This window comes from Botryllus schlosseri, chromosome 7 (genome assembly GCF_051294905.1).
Source record: "Botryllus schlosseri isolate E-star chromosome 7, Bs_hap1, whole genome shotgun sequence".
NCBI lineage: Eukaryota > Metazoa > Chordata > Ascidiacea > Stolidobranchia > Styelidae > Botryllus > Botryllus schlosseri.
In genome coordinates, this window is record NC_137242.1 from 6,694,485 (window position 1) to 6,717,329 (window position 22,845).

At 40.6% G+C, this 22,845-nt stretch overlaps 1 protein-coding gene across 2 annotated transcripts in view; it reads right to left on the minus strand.

The window, feature by feature from the left end:
* Positions 1–19,688, minus strand: part of LOC145443855 (polypeptide N-acetylgalactosaminyltransferase 6-like) — a 34,214-nt gene extending 14,526 nt beyond the window's left edge. Inside the window, exons 1-5 of one of the 2 annotated variants that reach the window (XM_080321816.1) lie at positions 19,258–19,688; positions 8,562–9,575; positions 5,336–5,556; positions 5,096–5,262; positions 1,314–1,463 (exon numbers count right to left, since the gene is read on the minus strand). In XM_080321816.1, coding sequence (XP_080177942.1) covers positions 1,314–1,463; positions 5,096–5,262; positions 5,336–5,556; positions 8,562–8,750 — 727 coding nt within the window. In that variant the 5' untranslated portion in view covers positions 8,751–9,575; positions 19,258–19,688. The remainder of the gene's footprint in view (positions 1–1,313; positions 1,464–5,095; positions 5,263–5,335; positions 5,557–8,561; positions 9,576–19,257) is intronic. The other variant, XM_080321817.1, reaches the window with a different exon arrangement.
* Between the last annotated feature and the right edge of the window lie 3,157 nt (positions 19,689–22,845).

Here is a 22,845-nt window from a genome sequence, read left to right on the forward strand (position 1 = left end):
TTGTTCCACATTAGCCACGCTCTTAGGACATCACAATGAGCACTGAGCAGGCATGGTTATGCCATATGCCAAAAATACCAAAACCAGCTTATTTTTGTAATTTTTAATATTCCATTTCCAGCAGTTTTGGTATCGCCATGAATTTGCAACTGCATACCAGAAATCACCATGTAAAACGCTTCAGCTTGGAGTTTCATATAAGACAATAGTCGCAAAATGTGCAGTATCCACTCTGTCAAATCAAACAGCGAGAAGAAGCCGAAGTTACAGGATGTTGGAGAGCGAATACCCCAACACAAAACCGACTTCTATAATATCTAATCTCAATAGTCGATTTGAAATGCATGCAAAATTACCTGCACAATACCACTTATGATACCAAGTCAAAATGGTTGCATCCACAATTGGATCATAGCCTTCACCAGCTAACCGATGGTTAGAAATCATGAGTGTATTGACTAGTAATCTGCATAATATGAAAAAAAATATCCACCCGGCTAAGAAAAGTCGAGGAAATCGTGTGTATAGTACGCATTGAGCGGGTTGCTTCTCTGCGAATGAGGCCTTTTCCACAGTACACGTTCCCGTTCATTGATGAAACTATATCGCTATCGACACAGTCCATCAGTGATTGAACCATATAGACATTTTTCAATAGCAAGTTAAGAGTAAATGGAATTATACACAAGCATTGAGCTAAGTGCAGCATACGTCGCGAGTGACGGCTACATGATATAACAAAATGCAAGAGCGGTTGAAACGGGAAATGCCTAGTCGTTGAGCTAAATCCAAAAATTACTGATCTCATTCACGCAGTCCGAAATAGGCTGATAACAGTTGAAAACTCCGTTGTTACGGGTAAGGATTATGTATGTAGTTGCTAGTCGATGGATATAATCTACTGATCATTCCACAGATTCGTCGTCAATCCAGATTTCATTACTCCACATTTTGGCATCGACCCTAAGATTTTCATTCGCCTATCATGAAACCCTTGGAAGCTAGTCCGGCGCCCGCCGAAGGGTTCAAAGGCCTGAATTTAACAATTTTGCGTCCCTTAATACAAACTACTTCCAATTGTTGTTGACATTTTTATCAGAAACTTTCATAAACATCTATATTTTCAAAATACCTTATTCTTGGCATTTTCTGGTGCTGACGCAACATCTATACAGTGTCATAAACACCGCATTGAAGTAAATAGCCAATACGCTATGGTGCACCATACGTAAAATCAATTTATTGACAAGTGAAGGATGCCGAATCGATGAGCCTGTTTAAATAATACAAAATCTCACAATACAATCACTCACAGTGGGCGTCCAAGAAGGTGATGACATCAGCAGTGACCTCTTTCACTCCGGCCATGCGCGCAGGAACTATACCTTTTTGTTCTTTCAACCGAACCAACTTGACGATTTTCAAACTAGGAAGGAAGTCATCCAGCTTGCCCTTGAGATGTTCTATAGAAAATGAGTACCAGAGTTATGACGTTCCCGCGTAAGACGATGAATATATCCAGGGCCGTAACAGCACTTCGTCAGGCCTCCCCCAAAAACTGTCCCCCCCATAGGATTGTAGACCGAACGTCTGGGGGGCTTCACCCCCCAGACCCCCCTCCGGCGATACGCTGTTTACCACTATTCACCGTATTCATTGGTAGTTTCTTTAGTAAATCAGCTTTTGTCGCCTAAGCGCGCCCAGCGCGCAAAATTTCTAGAATTCCTGATTTCATCGGTCAGTATGATCGGGAATTGCATACATTGTTATCAATTTTTATCTTCTCTCTGGTCACGTAATCAGATTTGCCGGTAGAGCTGAGTGAGGTGTGTCTGAAAAGGTAGGACCACTCAATAATAATTAAACATCTTCGGGCGTATACCCGTTGGCAGGAACAAAACAGCACCTCGTCAGGCCCCCCAAAACGTGGGTTTAGGATCCCATAGGGTGATAAAACGATCCCCCCCATCACGTTGTTCGCGTTTGTCACGAAATTACCCGTACTGTATTGTGAGCCAGCGCGATGCGCGAAAATTTTCGATAATTGATGATAAAATCGGTCAATCAGATCGGCGACTGCATATATAATATGCTATTAATTTATTGTCCTCTCTACTCACGTAATCAGATTTGCCGGTAGAGCTGAGTGAGGTGTGTTTGAAAAGGTAGGACCACTCAATAATAATTAAACATCTTCGGGCATATACCCGTTGGCAGGAACATAACAGCACCTCGTCAGGCCCCCAAAAACGTGGGTCTTGGGCTCCCATATGATGATAAAACGACCCCCCATCACGTTGTTCGCGTTTGTCACGAAATTACCCGTACTGTATTGTGAGTCAGCGCGATGCGCGAAAATTTTCGATAATTTATGATAAAATCGGTCAATCAGATCGGCGACTGCATATATATTATGCTATCAATTTATTGTTCTCTCTACTCACGTAATTAGATTTACCGGTAGAGCTGAGTGAAGTGTCTTGAAAACGGGAGGGCCCGTAAATAATGATTAAACATCTTCGGGCGGTCGGAACCGTTGAAATGACTTCGTTACATGATGTTAATTCGTGACTTCCAGTCTGCTGTATCAAAAATTATAGAACGGCCCAAACGTAGGCTTCTAAACTAAGAGAAGCACACGATTTCAAATTGGTATTTCTTCACTGGCATAAAATTTTTCCCAGCGGGATGGTATTTGTCTTGTGAGGTTCAGATTGCGAAGACAGGAACATTCGGCGCCAGTCATTTAGGCGCCTATGGACAATTAAACCTATATGTATTTTGTATATATAGCGAAGTCTTTGATCTGCATAAGGGCATAGACCTTTTCGGCCAAGCTTTTCTCGCTGCCAATCGTTTGGGCGCACTTCTTGGAGTCGCATGTTATATGGCCTAAAACTTGATTGTATGTCTTGGTGGGTCGTGGCGCGGTAATGGCCCAATACCAAATAATAAAGATAAATGGCTACTTGAATTCGCGCGCAGCGCGGAAAAAATACTCTATGATTTATGCTAATTCACGAAATAATTTTGGGCCCCCCATCGAGTTCGCCCTCCCCCAATTGAGGGGTTTGGGGTGCGGCAGTTACGGTGCAGGGTATATCGACGCAGCAGAAAATCTAAGAGATTCGGATAGCCGCGAGTTGCTTTCGACATGGAATTAATACAAACGACAGGTTTAATTATTCCAGGCAGTAACAAACTCGACATTGAAAATTGATATCAGTGATCAAAACTATTGCTCACAGCCATATATACCCACAACCAGAGGTGGTCAGTAACGAAGTACTCCTACTTTTTCGAAGTACTCAAGTAGTTTTCCTCTACTTCTGGTACTTACTCAAGTTGATCTGATTTTCACTACTACTTCAACTTCATGATTTGTGATCTACTTACTTACTTTTCGCAATCTTCAGTTTGTCAAGTAGAAGTAGTTCAATCTTCCAATCAGGAAGATAGCCTGAGGAATTTCGGGGCTGTTTTCACGGAGTATCAACATTTAATATTCACAAAAGTTGACGCGCCTCGCGCGCAGTGGAATCGGAGTAACCAGTATAATTTCACGATAGTATCGGTGAATATAATTTAGGTAGTGGGTTGGCGTGGTTCCGTTCACACCACACTGTCGCCCTTCGCCCATATAAAATAGTTCGTCACAGTGTAAATATGGCTCATCATAACGTTTGAAACTGATGTTTCGCAATCTAGCATTTACTTATCATATCGTAATCTAACATATCCATGGCGTGTCCTAATCTGGAAAAGTGGACTCTGACTTTTTTTAGTTTTAAAGCTGTTTTAGCATACCATCTTTGAAACTTTCTGGACTAGAGACGTGTAATACATTTTCCGCTTTCAATTCCCGGTATCATATGCTTTGAGTTCTAATTAATATCAGTTCTTTTGTCTGGATAACATACATGTTGAAGTATAAAAGCAAGTGTAGCAATGCCTTTAATTCCCGGAAATAAATATACACAAACACAATATGGCATTTTTACGGTCCACCGTATTTCTTATTTAACGTTTACTAATCGCGCAAAGTGTTTACACCGTATCGTATACAACTTTTCCGCATAGCTCTCCGACTAAACTACGGGCCTTATAATATGGGGGAGGGCGCCATACCATGATATTTTCTAAAACGTGCTGTTCGAGAAAACATAGGATTAGTATCGCATATCCAAATCAATACTATCATTTTCATCCCATGATGCGGACGAATGCTTATGCTGTCGAAAATTGGATACCTCCTGGTATGCATCAATATGAATCAAGCTTGGCACGTTTCGCGTAGCTCAATCTGCACCTTTTGACAATCCATGTGAACGAAGTACGATCGTTTTCACAACTACTTACTTACTTGAGTAGATTCAAAGTCGGTCAATTCTATTTCTACTTGAAGTAGTTTTAGGTTGCTTATGGAAGAAGTACTTCTACTCGTACTTCAGTAGATTGTTTCGTCGCTACTTCTACTTCTACTTGAGTAGCTTTCTTGACTACTTTGACCACCTCTGCCCACAACACAGTTCAAAAATCAGGACATCGGTGACTCACCCGATGAGTGAGCCGAACTGCGAACAAATGATCGTTCAAAGATCAGAGTATAGACTTCAGCATTTCCAAATAGTATCAGAATTAGAATTACAGCTACACATTTTTCCATGTTAGAATACGATTGGAATTATAGCTAACACTCTTTGCCCAATTAGATTAAAATTAGAATTACTGAATTTGCTAAAACTTGGAATCAACATCAAATTTAGTTCATATCAAATTAGAATTCATTCTCGTAAACATGAGCATGAGCAATGATCATAGTAAATGTCTGTTCAATAAAATTAGCTCGTTTCGCACTATACAGTTCGCCTGTAACATTTTCAAGGAAACCGGTATTTAGATTAAAATGAAAATTAGAGCATGGAAACATTTCAAAAATTAGATTAGAATTGGAATTAGAGCAAAGCTACATTTGACATCTAAAAACAACTAGAATTATCTGGTAAGGAATCCATTCTAGAAATTACAATCACCGCTATGTTAAAATCTGCAGTTGAAGAGCCTGTAATTTCACGTAGAGAAACTAAAGACATACCCATCGTGCTGGCGTCATCAACCAGGATAATTTCTTTCAGTAGAATCTTGGGCGTCGTCTCCAGAATGCTAAATATCGTCCTCATCAGAGTGCACCAGGCCTCGTTGTAAAAGGTTATGATGATCGAAGTTTGCGGCATTGGTTTCTTCCAACGTCTCGCCTTACATCTACACACAGATACGGAACATGGATGCGTATCAGAAAACAAACTGACACCGAAATGTAGACTATACTACTTACTCATCTGGCCTACCGTCTGCGATAGTTCTGTGCAAGGGTATTTTCGAGCAGACGTATTCATTGAATCTGTAAGTGTCGTAGCCTTTCTTTATCATGCGTTCTTCTTCTCGGTAAGGGAATCGTAATTGGTAGCCGGCACCGTTCTTCCCCGGATAGCCAAAATCAAATATTGGCCTTTTAACCCATGGGAGTAATTCTTCCTCGGTGTAGAAGTCTTGATTCTAGTGTAACGTAACGCTCGTTGAATGTAATAGCTTTTTAAATAATATTGGATTCTCTGCTGTATCTGCTATAATATCAAACAAGGGATAGCCGAACACGAGTAGGCCTACCCGAGTGCATTGGATGCGCCGAGTATCACTTATTATGACATCATGAAAGACGTGGAAAGTCCAAATAATATTTGTTATGTATTATGTAGGGCCGACCTATTACGCAACCAGAAAGAATAAAGTGCCGGTTCTAGAGCACATTAAATAAAACTTAGTTCCAGTAAGTCTTAATAGGACGCTTACCACTCGGATTATTACACCGGATATTATACACATGATGTAGTTACTAACCGGGCTGGCACAATCTATAGTATCAATTTTCATGATTCGAGTCGCGTATATAAAGAGTCGATGTTTTTGCGTACCAACGTTTTATGCCTCTTGCTACTGACAGAAATTTTAATTAGCGATGGATATCGTTACCATTATTTTTTACTGCTGTGGGAGTATCGAATGTAAACATGGAATTGCAACAACCGATTTTGCCACTTCGTTCCGCTTCGCTGAGGCTTTATTCAGAACTGCTTTGAGTCAGACTGTAGGATTTCTGGCAATCCAAAAGTTATCATCCAGAGCTCCGAATTTACTAAATCTAGTCTTGATCGAAAGCTACTGTCGCACTGATTCCGAAAATATGAATTAAAATACGTTAAGGCCCCAGACCTTGACGAAAAATCACCCTAAACATCTAAAATCTGCACTGTTCAAAACAATCGGATGACAATGACCATAACAATGACCCGTTGCGGCTTTCCGATTGTTCGGACAACGCCGATATTTCAGACTTGGAGGGCGAATTCCGGGTGGTTCCGCGCCTGATCATATTTAAATTTATATTTTCGATAGTGGGAGCGTTGAAACCTCGATTATCTATCTAACACATGGGTGTCAAACACACGGCCGCGGGCCGTATGCGGACGAATCGTTGTAAGATCTGGCCTAAACCGTTAAGGCGTAGCTTATATTTCCATGTGAGTCCTCGTCGATAGTGTTGGTAAAACGACGGAAGATATTGATTTTATATAATTTGATTGCCCTAGTTGATACATTTGGCGACGTTTAAAACGTGAGCATGTGGGCTACTTCAGCATTGTGGTATTAAGTGACCCGAGTCGTCCCTAGGTATCGTGTAAAAAGGCTATCACCTCACTGAAATGCAAGGTTAGAATTAGCAATATGACGTCACATGACGTCATGAGGTTCACGTTTGCGTTCACGCAGAACCTTTCAAAAAGGTTCGCGTTCACACGAACCTGAACCTTTCAGAGGTTAACACCATCCCTAATAGTTAGGCATCGTACGCTACGTATAGCAATGAAATTATCATTCAGTCATACCCCTGGAAGTCTAATCTGGGCCGTTATAAATGTCATTTGTGTGCTTTGAGTATTTACGCACGAAATTTGAAAATGAGGAAAAATTTGCATATCCTAAAACAGGGGTAAGCAAACTACGGCCCACTGGCCGCATGCGGCCCGCAACACCGTTTTGTGCGGCCCGCGAGAGTTTGAAGAAACTTATTAAAAACATTGATAAAATGCGCACTAAAAATCGAATTAATGCAGGGACTTGATTAAACTTTTTCTTAGTATAGGCTATTTCACCATGATAATTCTAAGGCAGTGGTTCTCAAACAGGGGGAGCGCACCCCTTGGTACCGTGAAAGTGTCTGAAGGAGGGCGCGAAGCTGAGCTCAACTGAAAATTAACATCCAATTTGTAATTGTTGCTCTGTATCTAGTCTGAATTTCAAATTTAAAAATATCTCAGCCACAGACGTAACTATCCGTTAGGCTTGCTAGCATCCTGGTTGCGTTTTGTGATATGACGATAAGGGGAGCGCGAAATCTTTCACCATCATAATGGGTAGGGGGTGGGTTGTGTTTTAAAAAGTTTGAGAACCACTGTTCTAAGGTAAATAATTACTGTTTAATTTCAGGCGCGACAGACCGATCTAAAGGCCCACGCAGTTTGAAATGTTTCAACTGCCGAAAATCACAGAAATCCTAAACGAGATTGACATAATTCGGATCACGAGTGTGATTTCAGTTTGGTCTCTCTAGTTTTAATTATTTCTGTGATGTGCTTATAAAAAACGATTCGCACGTGTCTTAGGTAGATTCGTGTTATGTATGCGTAGAATTAGGGTATTTATATTTTTTCTACACATAGTATAGAAGCGTGTTTGAAGCTAACATGGTTATGATGCTGTCAGCGTTGTGTGTCCTGGAACAGAACCAAAAGTGGAATTAGTAAATGTATGAACACATCGCTGCTCACCGAATAAAATTTTAATCCTGTTCTAAGAATCGTTACAACCGACTTTCATCTCGGTAGTTTCAGGTGGCGAGAGAGCGCAGTGGTATGATCCGCGTCTGCAACACCAAGGGGTGCAGGTTTATCTAGGCTCCTCCTCGTCACCTCATCCGCATAAGCGGTGTCTTACAGAAAGCCTAGAAGTTGGTCGTGCTATAAGTCGGCAGTTACGGGGAAAAATGAAGAATATCGGCCTGGTGTAAATGACCATAGTAGTCGACAAACACCACCAATATACCACAAAACAACAAAAAAATCTCTATAGTTTTGAAAAATTGGTTATTGAGGTCGACCAACCTATGAAATCTCGCCACTATGTTTCTGACGCGTGTACGATATCATCAAAGCAATGTTTGGTTTGTTTAAAATAATCACACTCTCTATGTCCTCACTATATAATCAAATACCAATATTGCGTTTATGGTTTATAATCCCAATTTTATATATTGCGGCCCGCGAATGGATTCAGATGTTGCATGCGGCCCGCGAGCTCAAAAGTTTGCCCACCCCTGTCCTAAAATGATATTCAATTCATGCGCTCAACAGTACCTAAAGTACCCCACTCCTGCATTACATCAAAATGACTTCTGCTTACTATACGAATATTATACTCAACCACACCAAATATTCGTATCTTACGGAATTCTGGGCAGTTACGACATTGCTTTGGTTATTCCACTCCCATCTTTTGTTCATTTCTTCGACATCTTCGACAGTAGTTAGGTAAGTGTTTATCACAGAGACAAACATATAGGCCATCCATGTCAATGCCAGTATACAAAACACCTTGGAAATCTTTTTCATGGTATATCTAAACTGTAGCCACATTAGGAAAACGGATCGATGCAGACGCAGTGAGGCAGTAAAACCACAACTATAGCTGTAAATTGAAACGACGAATTGCTTATCAAAAAAATGTTTGGTCTCTGTAACTGAAAATAATGTTTTTAAGCCTGGATTTTGAAAAATAAATCAACTTAGGAAAACAATAAAATGCAACAATACCGACGCCGATCTGTCAATTCCCTACTACACTATTTGTCATAATGTTATACTTGCGCATCATTATAGCATAAAATATAATATTGATAATAAAATCTTCAATAAAATTATTCCAATAACATATCAATAACCATCTTATACCTATAACATGCTTTTGGTTCTATAGTCTCGAACACGCAAGTAGGGGCAAAAAGGGAAACATTGAGACGAAGGTGAATAAATTAACCAGTTACCGCACACACTGGTGACTGCTCTACTGGCACTAGATAAAGTTAATCTTTGGCGACCGCGAAGGGGACACTGGCCGCGAAATGAGTGATTGCGTTCGAGGGCGCTGGCTATAAATTGAAGAGTAGGTGGCGCTGAGAGCAAATGGTGGTCGTGTAGGTTTAGTTTAAACGGCAACTGCTGAGCAGTGTTGAAACTGTTGCTGATTAAAGCAGAAAAATACGCAGTGAAAATACAAAATCGTAACCTGGATCTCAACAATTATCTTCAAACCAATGCAAATATGCAACGCCCCCTTCAAAAGGGTTAATATACTTCAACATGAGAATGGTAAGTTAAATTCTTATTCTTACCATAGTATTCGTTTATTGATGGCGCGATATCCGGACCTCGCGACTCGTGCATTTTCAAAGGTTTCAATTGCTGAACATCACAGAAAGTAAATAGTAAATGACCCCGAGTGTATTTTTCTGGAAAATTTATGCAACTTCTTTCATTTTTTTCGCGCTACGCGAGATTTAGTGTTCCCAAAATCTCGTCATTATTAGTTACCCTTCCCCCACTCGAGTGCTGGACGTCATTGAGGTCGGAGGCTCTCCCTTTGCTGAGGAACGAAAAATTTGTAGTCAACAACAGAGTTACTTCTACTTGCTGCTCAGGTGTAGTGGCTTTGCAGTAATATAGAGTAATATATATTGGAACCCCTATATGCATTCAGTTAGTGTTACTGACATTTACGTGCCTAGCGCAGGCCTCGGTCACAAGCGCACCGCGAGCGATTAATCAATTGGTCCCGCTTCTAAAGGTATCGCCGGTAATGATATGGCTGTCGGGAGTAACCTCACCGCGGTCAATAAAGGTTTAACCAAGCCATTGCGACAGTACAGCCCCATCGCGATTAACAAAGCGTTGCATCGTGTTTTCAGAGGGTCTTACGAGGAAATAAAGGTCTTGCCGTTGGGAGATCTATTCGTTAAATGCCGTAATTCGTGACAGCTAGCCAATCTACTCACATCCGTAGATCTGGGAGAGTCAGGTAAGAAGATTGAGGTGCGGTGTGAGTTAGATCAAATGAGGAGTCCTGAGGTTTGTGGCGCAATAACTGATGTTTCTCTTGATATGACTGATGACGAATTGAAAAGCGCGTTAGCACTAGAACTACGGGAACTTCGAACAGCGTCAGCTCTTCAAAAATGAAAATGCGTCAAAAATGCCACCTGTTCGTTCTAGTATTAGAGAACCAGCACGTTATTCCTGCGGAACGTTTCACCATACCGCACTGATGGTAAATTATACCCGAGTCGCTCGATATTTCCGGGTTTTCGTTCTACCATACTGCCTTCGGTCGTGACTATTGGCTTCCTAATGTTCCGGACGCGTAACGCGTATATATAGTCTGCCACCTATGCGCTGCTTCAATTGCAACCGCTACGGACATAAAGCTAAGCAATGCCGAAGCGCCCAACGTTGCACAAGGTGTGGAATGAGGCATAAATATTGCCAATGCAAAAACGAAGCATATTGCGTGAATTGCGGTTCATCGCACTCTGCCGAGTACGTGGGCTGTACTAGATACAATCAAGAGGCGAGAATTAACTCGATTATGGCGCAAAACAAAACTATTGGGAAGTCAGAAAAGCCTCCCGAAATCGAGCCTAAGCGCATAACCTGACGTCGGAAACTGATTTTCCTACGCTTACTCGACCTGCAAGAAACGACAATGACGCTAAATACTCATCTACTAGTAGCCCACTAGCACCTACATATCCGTCACCATTTCCAGGTACGGGTGCCACGACTCCGTCCGCGCCATCCCTCACACCGGATGAAAATATTACAATACCTAGGGTTACCATGTTTTGGAATCGGGAAAGTACGACACTTTTTCAAACTTTTCAAACTTAGAATACCGGAGGAAAATCTGGAAAAATGGAAAACTTTTCCCACTTCGTGGTCGGTAGGCTATACTAAAAAAGGTCAATTGTTTCGCTCAGCACCCAAATTACAGTATTTTCTTTCACATTATTAGGTGGTTGTTCGGTGCTATTTTACGGTATCTTGGTCGAATTTTGTCCTATATTTAACCGAAATTCTCAAAAAAGAGGACAAAATCTCAAAAAGGAGGACATGTAGGCGTCCTCGGAGGACATTTTCAAAAACCCGAAAAAGGACGACAAATCCTCCTCAAGGAGGACGTATGGTAACCCTACAATACCTTTAAAAATTTTTTCACAATCATAGCCGATGTAATCACGAATACTCTTGCTGCCCTCTCACATGGCGGGCAGCCGCAAATTGTCCGGTCTGGCCTAGGCCGTTGAAGCGTAAGCTTATATTCCCAAAGCGACGGAAGATATTGATTTTATGGGATTATTATATCATTTGATTGACCCAGTTGTTACATTTGGCGACGTTTAATACATAATATGTAGTTCATCATTGTGACATTATGTGGCCAGAGTCGTCGCTAGGTATCGTGGCTAGGTATCGACTGGTAAATACAAAGACAGCTATAACTGTCGTCTCACAACGCATTACAAATGTTACACAACGGCTGAGCCGAACGAATCTCTATGCAGCCGACGGATCCACTATTCCTGATGAGTTCGTGGACTGAACCTTATCCCCTTGATTTTGACAGGAACTGCAAAAAAATGCGCCCAAACGCAGACCACCCCACACTGAATCTTGTCGAGGTAACAGAATGCTTGAAACCAACCTGTTATCTTGACAGGTCTATTTCGGATGGAAAACGCCCATCGTCTGTTTACTAGTGCGGATCATGGACCGGAGCCGGATTGGATATCCGGCCGGATTTTTAAAATTTTGGCCTACCGGATCGGAGCCGGATCAGTACTTTTTCTGTTACGGCTGGAGCCGGATCGAAGCCGGATCACTACTTTTTTTGATCCGGGCAGAATCTTTATGGATAAACATGACTTTTATAACTATATAACTATCAACCAACCACACGTAAGTAACCTGCAAGCCAGTGTGAACATAAACGAGGCATATTTATCAATTCACGGAACCTCCGTACCGAGTAGGACCGGATTTCTGGCCGGAATTTTTCATTTTTGGCCGGACCGGATTGGAGCCGGATCAGTACTTTTCCTGATACGGCCGGAGCCGGATCGGAGTCGGACCAGCGAATTGAACAACCGGATCGGAGCCGGACCAGAGAATTTGTCGATCCGCTCCGCACTACTGTTTACCCCCACGCCAGACGATTTCGACCTACTGCTTTCCGTTACCCGCCCACATATCTTGAAATCTATTATACTTCTTTCTCGCAGACCTTAACGTCACGACTAGCGACATATGAATAGCAGAGGTGGTCAGTAACGAAGTACTTCTACTTTTTCGAAGTACTCAAGTAGTTTTCCTCTACTTCTGGTACTTACTCAAGTAGATTTGATTTTTGCTACTTCTACTTCTACTCCATAATGTTTTGTGATCTACTTACTTACTTTTCGCTATTTTCAGTTTGTCAAGTAGAAGTAGTTCAATCTTCCAATCAGAAAGATAGCCTGAGGAATTTCGGGGCTGTTTTCATAGAGTACCAACATTTTATTTCCATAAAAGTTGAGTAAAGCCCAGAATTTTCGTCGCGCTTCGCGCGCAGTGGTATGGTCGTTGCCAGTATCATTTCATGAAAGTATCGATGAATATAATTTAGGTAGCGGGTTGGCGTGATTCAGTTCACACAGGGATATCTAGAACTAGGTATATAGATATCCCTGAGTTCACACCACATTGTCACTCTTCGCCTATATGAAATAATTCATCGCAGTATATATGGCTCATCATAACGTTTGAAACTGATATTTCGCAATCTAGCATTTACTTGTCATATCGGAATCTAGGGTGTCCATGGCGCTTCCTAACCTGGAAAAGTGGACTCTGACATTTTTTGTTAGTTTTAGAGCTGTTTCAGCATACCACCACCTTTGAGACTTTCTGGACTAAAGGCGTGAAAAACGTGTCCCACTTTTAGAACTAGTATTTATGTTTCATTTCCAATTCCCAGTATCATACACTTTGAGTTATAATTTATATCAGTTGTTTTGTATGGATAACATACATGTTGAAGTATAAAAGCAAGTGTATTAATGCCTTTAATTTCCGGAAATAAAGCTACAGAATATGGCATTTTACGGTTCACCTCATTTTTTATTAACGTTTACTAATTGCGCAAAGTGTTTACACCGTATCCTATACAACTTCTCCGTATTGCTCTTCGACTAAACTACGGACCTTATAATATGGGGGATGGCGCCAAACCATGCTATTTTCTAATACGTGCTGTTCGACAAAACAGGATAATTATCGCATTTCCATATCAATCCTATCATTATCATCCCATGATGTGGATGAATGCTTATGCTATCGAAAATTGGACACCTGCTGGTAAGCGTCAATGTGAATCAAGCTCGTCACCTTTCGCATAGCTCAATTTGTACCTTTATACAATCCATGTGAACAAATTCGGATCGTTTTCACAACTACTTACTTACTTGAGTATTTTTAAAGTCAGTCAATTCTACTTCTACTTCAAGTAGATTTAGGTTGCTTATGGAAGAAGTACTTCTACTCGTACTTGAGTAGATTTTTTCGTCGCTACTTCTACTTCTACTTGAGTAGCTTTCTTGACTACTTTGACCACCTCTGATGAATAGCGACTAAGCTGATCTGAGCTCGTGCGACGATGGCAATGTGATGTGCCAATAACGCTTGAAGATGAATCTACTCACAGATATTCCGATAATCCGTTTCCAATATAGGCCTACTTATTATAGGGATGGTGTGAACGTGAAGTTCACGTTCGCGTTCGTTCTGTGGGTGAACCGCTGAAATCTTGAGGTTCACGTTCACAAACGAACGTTGGTGGATTCTGCACTGTGAACCTTCTTCACGTATTACAATTTCACGTCATTAGAACATCTTAGGTGGAAATATATTGCATTTCAACGGCATTTCACTCTATGCATGGCGCTGGCAGCATGAAAAGTCAACACTAAACGTGCATGGACGTTGGCAATCTTATAAATTTTACCTGCTTTGTTACAAAAGTTTGCTTATATATATCCAACTTTCTGTTTGTGAATATTTAGTGACTCTCTGCTGTGAGCTTGACCAGCAATCACACAACCTCAAAAGCGAAATACGCTACAGTAGTACGGTAGTCAGCGAATGATGCTTATTAAACCGATCAATGAAATTGATGTCGTTGTCTGATGCAAAAAATCTAGCAAGCGTACGCAGTCCATATCGATTTCATAAGTATCAGAAAACCAAATCCGTGCGATTGGGGTGTTGGCTACTGCTGTATAATTTATTAAAAGTGTAATATCGGTAGCAGGTATAGAAACCCGTTTTACACTCTGCTCAATATCAACGTATAGTAGGGATGGTGTGAACCTCTGGAAAGGTTCAGGTTCGTGTGAACGCGAACCTTTTTGAAAGGTTCTGTGTGAACGCGAACGTGAACTTCATGACGTCACGTGACGTCATTTTGCTAATTCCAACCCTACATTTCAGTGAAGTGATAGATTAATGTACAACACGATTGCTAGCGACGACTCGGGCCACATTATGCCACATAGCTGAAGTGCATACTAACTTTTCAAACGTCCCCAAATATATCATCTGGAGCAAGCAAATGATATAATAATCACATAAAGTCAATATCGACAAAACCTTTTGCAAGAGAATATAAGCTTACGCCTGAACGGTCTAGGCCAGACAGGAGTATTGCTACATTGTTACTGAGCAGAGTGTAAAAAGGATTTCTATACTTGCTACCGATTTTATCCCATTAACAAGTTATGCAGGCGTAGCCAACACCCCAATCACATGGATTTGTTCTTTATGATACAATAAACATATGAAATCAAGATGGTCCTCCTGCGCCAGCTAGATTTTTTTACATTAGACAACGATGTATTCTTTATATGAATTTCATTGATTGGTTGAATAAGAATCGTTTGCTGACTAAACTGTAGCGTATTTCGCTCTTGATATTGTGTGATTGCGGGTCAAGCTCACAGCAAAGAGTCACTAAATATTTACAAACGGGAAGCTGGGTATTTCGAACAAACTTTTGTAACAATGCAAGTAAAAATTTTGAGATTGTCAAGGTCATGAGTTTCCCGCAGTTGAAATGCGATGGATTTTAACCTATAATGCTATAATGAGGTGAAAAAGTGTAATATATGAAAAAGGTTCACGGTGCAGAACTTACCAAGGTTCGATTGTGAACGTGAACCTCTAAATTTCCGAGGTTCACACACAGAACGCGAACGTGAACCTCACGTTCACACCATCCCAAACGTATAGCAATACTCAGACGCCGAATACATTCTCCAGTCTGGCCTAGACCGTTAAGGCGTAAGCTTATATTCCCTTGCAAGTCCTCGTCGAAATTGTTGGCAAAGCGACGGAGGATATTGATCTCATGGGATTAATATATCATTTGATTGCCCCAGTTAATACATTTGGCGACGTTTAAAACGGCAATATGTACTTCAGCATTGTAGCATTTTGTGGCCCGGGGAGTCGCTGGTATATCGTGTACATTGTATAGGCTATCACTTCTCTGAAATGTGGGGTTGGAATTAGCAATATGACGTCATGCGACGTCATGAGGCTCACGTTCGCGTTCACATAGAACCTTTCATAAAGGTTCGCGTTCACACGAACTTTAACCTTCCAGAGGTTCACACCATCCCTAGTACTTATCGAACGATTCAGCGCCGTAGATGCTGATGCCTACTTTTTACTGTAACAAAGCTGTGTATTCAGTTATTTCTTAATTTGCATTGACAGTTTCCCCGTTTCCTCGAATGTATTGTTACGCAGGATGTGCCTAACACTTACTTATGCTATCATTATGTCACGTCTTTAGTCACGATTTTACCTTGCATATCCGAAAACTGCTTCAAGGATTATTCATCACGTGATGTGATTGCACTAACTTCCACTATGTCGGCGAATTATGGCGATATCTCGTACGCCCACAAGCTTTCACAACCAACCTACTTGTGTACCGCAAGATTAGACAACAATAAAGTAAGAATTGTTTTCAAGGTTTCGTAAGTTAGGACTGGTCAAATGTCGATAGGCGCAGTTTCGGCAAGGAAGAAATCGAATTTTCGGGCCACCTTGTTAATGCAAGGGGAATTACTCCCTTACCGTCAACGGTTGAATAACCTTGAACTATCCTAGCCCCTAAAATGTATGGCAAGTACGTTTATTACTAGGACTAGTTTGCTATTACCATAATTTTGTGAAAAACTGGGCCGAACTTTTGAAGCCACTGTATGACGTGGCCAATGCAGCATCGAATAAACGTGATCGTGTCAAATTTACAGATAGTGCTAATACAGCGTTCGAACGTATCCAGACCGAACTGTACGATAATGTCATATTAGACCATCCGATTCACGATGCTGATCTTTCTCTTGTGGTAGACGCTAGTCAGGTCGGAATCAGAGCTGTTTTGCAACAGAAATGTGATGATTCGTGGTTCCGCTTAGCTTTCTTCCCGAAAACCTTGAACCCGACACAGCCCAAGTGCTCCGCATTTGATCGCGAGATTTTAGCGGCTTACTCGTCAATCAAGCACTTTCGTGTCCATCTAAAGCAGGGGTGTCAAAACCAACTTGAGTCGCAGGCCGGATTCAAATCTTCAGGTTGCTCGCGGGCCGGACCGGTCAAGATACTCGAAAATGTTTCCTCAGAATATATTTCCTTGTTTTTCAAATGAATACTATATTATCACTCTACATGATAGTATGTTACATTGTATTACCATGGATCATAGGCAGGCAAGCCGTCTTATTTTTGGCATTTCGAGAACAAAATCCCAAAACAATCAAGAAAATGCCAAAAATAAGACTTTTTAGAAAAGATAGTTATTTATAAAAGTTTTTGATAAATATGTCAACAAGAATTCACAGGAGTTTGTTTGAAACAACAAAGAAAGTGTGTGTAAAGCAGAATTCTTAAATTAAGGTCCGTAATCCTTCGAGAGTCCGTAGACTAGGGATATGTAAAACTAGTTCTGGATATCCCTGCCGTATGACTCGAGTCCGAGTCCAAGTCATTGTGTTGACTGCTCAGTTTCCAGTTAAAGTCTTGTAAACCCACTTTTTATAACTCTGTTTGCTGATATAAAATGGTTCGCATTTCTAATATACTAATTTTCCTCATTTTTAGCAGTTTCTGGTCGCATTTTCAAGTTCCAGTACCAATAGACTTTACTATTCTTCGAAATTACAATGAAATGTCGGTCGTGGCAGTCTGAGTCTCGAGTCATATTACTTGGTTCAATGCACAGATTGACCCGAGTCGAGTCGAGTCATTTCCGTATTTGAGAAAATGACTCGAGTCGAGTCATTAAAAAATTGTGATTCGAGTTGAGGGACATCAGGACATTGTAGATTTGATTTGCTTGTCTGAGGCTCGTTGTGAAGATTGTGAATGTTACATGTCGGCGATATTTTGTTACCGGTACTCAATTGTGCTTCACTAAATTGACTGATGATCATGTTATTGCAGATCGTTTAGTTATTACAGATTGTTTATTGATAATTGCACAAACTATGAAATAAATGATTTCGGCCGTTATCTTGTATTGGCAACAATTAACCAAGCCGTGAAATGCTACCTCACCAACCAACAATTGAAGGTTACTTCAATAACTGATAATGCCAGACGCCCTTCAGAACATTCAACTGGAAGGGTGGCTACAGATATGGTACCTGACCCAGTGACCATATGCTGTTTGAAGGTAAGCTTGTCAATATTAATTATAGCCATAATATAGTGCAGAGGTCTCAAACTCAAATGTGCTCGCGGGCCAATTTCCTAGTTTTTGATGACGCCGCGGGCCGCAGCATCAATAATGGGGATATTCAATGTATTCAAAACTAACTACTGGGGGGCCTCGCCCCCCAGACCCCCTAGGGCTCTAGGCTTTTTCCGGTACTTATCATCTATATTGGGTGCCCAATTAGTAGTAGCGTCCCTAAACGCGCGAAGCGCGAAAAAAATCTATAATTCATGATTGCATCGGCCAATATGATCGGGAATTGCCTATTTATTGCTGTAAATTTTTATCCTGTCCCTGCTCACATAATCAGATTTACCGGTAGAGCTGATCCAGTGAGGTGTGTTGGAATAGATAGGCCCTCTAAATAATAATAAAACATCTTCTGGCGTTGATATAATGACTTCGTCACATGATGCAATTTCGTGACCTCCTGTCTGCCATGTCGAAAGATGTTGAAATCGCCAAAACGTACTAAAGTAAAAGACGTACACGATTTCAAAGTGGCATTTCTTAACTGGAAAAAGATGTTCCCTCGATATGGTATTGTCTTGTTGTGGGACTCGGATCGCCAGGACAGGAACATTCAGCGCCGGCCATTTAGGCGCCTATGGACATGGACAATTACACATTAGGGCTCTTCAAAAATGACTTTTTTTTTCTCAAATCGCACTGGCTACTTGATAAAACTGTTAGGCTACCTAATTTAAGCCTACACAGCAATTTGGTTCAATTCCAACCAGTAGCCGCATTGCTACAGGGGAAGAAAGTTTCTATTTATTATATAAAAATAAATAACAAAAAATTTAAAAATTTTCTGTTCACCCCATGAAAGTGTTGAGCTGTCTTCAAAGACGATGCAAAACAAATTTGACTGAATTTTAACTAGTAGAAGTGGAGTTATGTGAGTTTTACGTTGATAATTTTCGGATTATCGACCGATCAAGGATAATCCGAGGATTATCATCTAAAAACTCACATACCTCCGCTTTTACTGGTCGGAATTGAGTCAAATTTGTTTTGCATCGTCTTTTCATACGTATCTATTAACTTCTACCTTCTTCTGTTAGGTTGAGCGCTATTGAACAAAATTATGATTTTTTTGGTTAGTTGTAAGTGCCTTAGTTTCAACTTTGTTATTATATATTAGTAGTATTTAAAACGACTGTCATTGGAAAACCTTGGACTGGAAACACTGGAATCGTTAGTTTGTCTTCATGCATGCAGAGCTACAATCGCACGGAATTACGGAACTCACCATAAAGTACTTACTGTTCGTACGACACTTCTTGACCGGGATTACTTCGAGGGCTGACATCAGTTTTATGTCGGTGAAGCGCATCGAATTGCTGACAGATCGTCCTATCAATATTTCCGGAATGACAGTGATCTACATACTGAATTCTGCAGCAAGAAAACCTCCTTTCATCACTTGCTAGCTCGCATAATCGCAAAACGTCGATGACATGACCGAGCCTTTGCATAGCGTGGCCACGTACACTGGATTCTCTTCGCTACTACTTCATATACGCGATCGCATGACGTAAATGTTTTTCTACGCCGACTGGTAGATACAAAGACAGCTATAACTGTCGTCTCACAACGCATTACAAATGTTACACGACAGCTGAGCCGAACGACTCTCTATGCAACCGACGGATCCACTATTCCTGATTAGTCCGTGAACTGAATCGTAAGTAGTAGCCTATATGCGCGCGCTCGTGACATATAAATATAATAAACAAACAAGACACCGGAAATTAACAGAAGCGGCATTCTGAGATGCTTCATGTGCAAAAAGCGTCATGTATCGTTTCGTGAAATATAACAAATAAACTAAACACCGGAACTTCAGAAAAGCGTGCTTGGCGCTTGGTGGTACGCGAGTTGTTTATTTCGTTCAACTAATGACTCTGGATATCCGTGCTCGTGCATATGGCTGATTTTCCACGTGCGAATTTTCAAAACAGGTGTTCGAGCGCGTAGTCACCTACATGTTTTGTGCAGCAACGACTCTGACATCCTATCGATTCTAATAAATACCTTAGGCAGTATATGAGTAGGCTGAATGTGATACGACGGATGAACGTTCCGCAAGCTGCATGTCGGAATAATCGCGTACACGTTGAGTATACATTAGGGCTGTTCAAAAATAACCTTTTTTCCTAAATCTTGTTCGCTACGTGAATAAATTGTTATGTTGCCCCAAATTTGACTCAATTCCAAGCCGTAGAAGCGGAGTTATTCCAGTTTTTCGATGATAATTCTTGGATTATCCACCGATCAAGGATAATACCAGAATTATCGAATAAAAACTGAAATAACTCCGCTTCTACGGCTTGGAATTGAGTCAAATTTGTTTTGCATAGTTTTTGAAGACAGCCCAACAATTTCATGGGGTTGGCAGAAAAATTTGAAAAAAAAAATTTTGGCGTTTTGGGCAAGTTCAAAATTTTCAAACTCTACGAAAACCGCGAATATTGGTTGGAATGAATTCAAATTTGGTGTGCGTCATTTTTTAAGGCACCCTAACAATTTAATCACGTAGCCAACAAGATTCAGGAAAAAAGGTTATTTTTGAACAGCCCTAGTATACATACATGACAAATATAACCACCCAGCACCCAACTGTCCTATCGAGTGTAACGAATCACTGCTGTAGTTTGTTTGTTTGTTTTATTGACCTATATAATTGGCGCTTTCAACAACTTGGTCATTTTCGCCCGCACAGTAAATTTCATAATGTCATTTTGTCCACTTGACTTGAGTCTTTTTCCGGATCATTCGCTGCCTCCTTTCAAGAGTTCGGCTCTCTCTTCGTCTGAGCTTTTCAATGCGCTGTATTACAGCGGGATCGGCGATGAGGAGCCCAGATAAACCTCCGACACCTAGAAACATGCTGTAGTAAAACCGTGAATGTGGTTATTGTTTCCCGTGGGTAATGTCACATAGATTTGAAACAGGCTTTCGAGCGCTTGAGTCGACCGGGTCGGCTACCTGATTATTGTCGAGTCACGAATGAGTTTGGCAAAATCCTAACAGATTTGAATGTCTGATCAATCAATGATAGATTGTGAGAATTAATTTCTCACAAGCGAATCCATGTGTTATATTGCAAGATATCGCGATGGTGTATTACAGAATGGTATGTTGTGATTATCAGCTAACATTTCACAAACCTAATCGTTTACACAAATCAAGGCTAAGGAAACTCCTACAACTTTATTAGCTATCCTGTTATTTTTGTCGTAGTTGGAAATGTATTTGCTAGTACATCTTACCATGCTCAAGAAAGTTATTCACAACAACATTCACAAGTGTTAAATCCAATTTTCACTTACTTGATTATACCACTACAGCTTGCAAACTGGAATAATTCATCCTGGTTGTATTCATATGACCGGTCTTTTTTTATTTAACTGCAAAATCGTTACTATTCTGTAAGTCAAAGTAATTACTATTCGGTGCATATACCACTCGACATAAACATATCATGTTTCGAGTATACAAGACTTGATCACTATGTCAATCGCAGAAGAGAATTAATTTATCGCAAGGGAATCCGTATATTACAGTGTAAAAGATATCGTAATGTCAGCAACTCTTACGGGTATAGTTATTACCACATTAACTAATTTATCCGGTTTACTCGTCATGGTCATTCTTGAAATCAACGCAAACATGGTCCCTATAACCACAAAATAGCATCAATTTTTTTAATTCTGCTTGTAGCTGTCGGATTATTCGCATTCGTCGATTGAGAATATTATTGAACTCGTAAGTATGCTATTTCAACGAACTTTCATTTTATTCCAACCGCGAAGGATAACATCTATAATCGTAAGACATGAAACAAATCACACATTTGTTTGATGATAACATACATATAACAAAAACATCATCTTGATTTTGTAAACTGGTCATACTAATCAGCGTTTGTCAATATTAAGATACAATTCGTCAGGTCTTTTGTTCAAAGTCCCATTCCAAATTGTAGAAATAGATTCGTTGTTGTCTATGTCATTCATACAAATTACATTTCTACGACACCGAAGCAAATTATTTTTCTTATTTGAATAAAACAAATCGTTCATCTTCGACTTGTGGTTTTGAGGGTGGAGCCCAGCAATCTGGAATCCAGATCCAGATCCAGCAATCGAGCACTTTCGTGTCTATCTAAAGCAGGGGTGTCAAACCCAACTTGAGTCGCGCATCCGATTCAAATCTTCAGGTTTCTCGCGGGCCGGATCGGTCAAGATACTCAAAAATGTTTCCTCAAAATAGATTTTCTTGTTTCTCAAATGAATACTATATTATTATATTTAGGTAGAGTGAAAATGATGATTTTTTTAAATCGAAAAAAGGGGTTCCGACAAATACCCCAAACTTCCATTATATTGACCTTTGGGGGTTACCGCCATTTTCCAGCCGGCAACTAAAGCGTTTCATATGGTTAATATGAGCTCATGGCGATGCCAAAATTGCCAAAAATAAAATCTGAAAAATGCCACGGCCTGATCATAGTCTCGACTACAGTGATCTGACAGGGTTTCTCAGGCTTTGATCGTTGCGTAACATTTTAATAACAATAAAAGATTTAATAACAAAACTTAAAGTTACCGGCATAAGTTTAGTAGCCATTTCAATGCCAAGAAAAATATTTTATGCTAGTGAATAACAAGCTATAACGGACAGAAACATGCATGTAAATAAACCACTGGGTATTTTCTACACTCTACACCAGTGACACTGGCTCCAGCCCGCCACACAAGAGGCAATTTCGAGTTTGAATGGGCGGAAACGCTCAGGGGCGATATGGGGGCGCTGGGCTCGGGGCTATATGGGGAGGGGGCGCTGAAG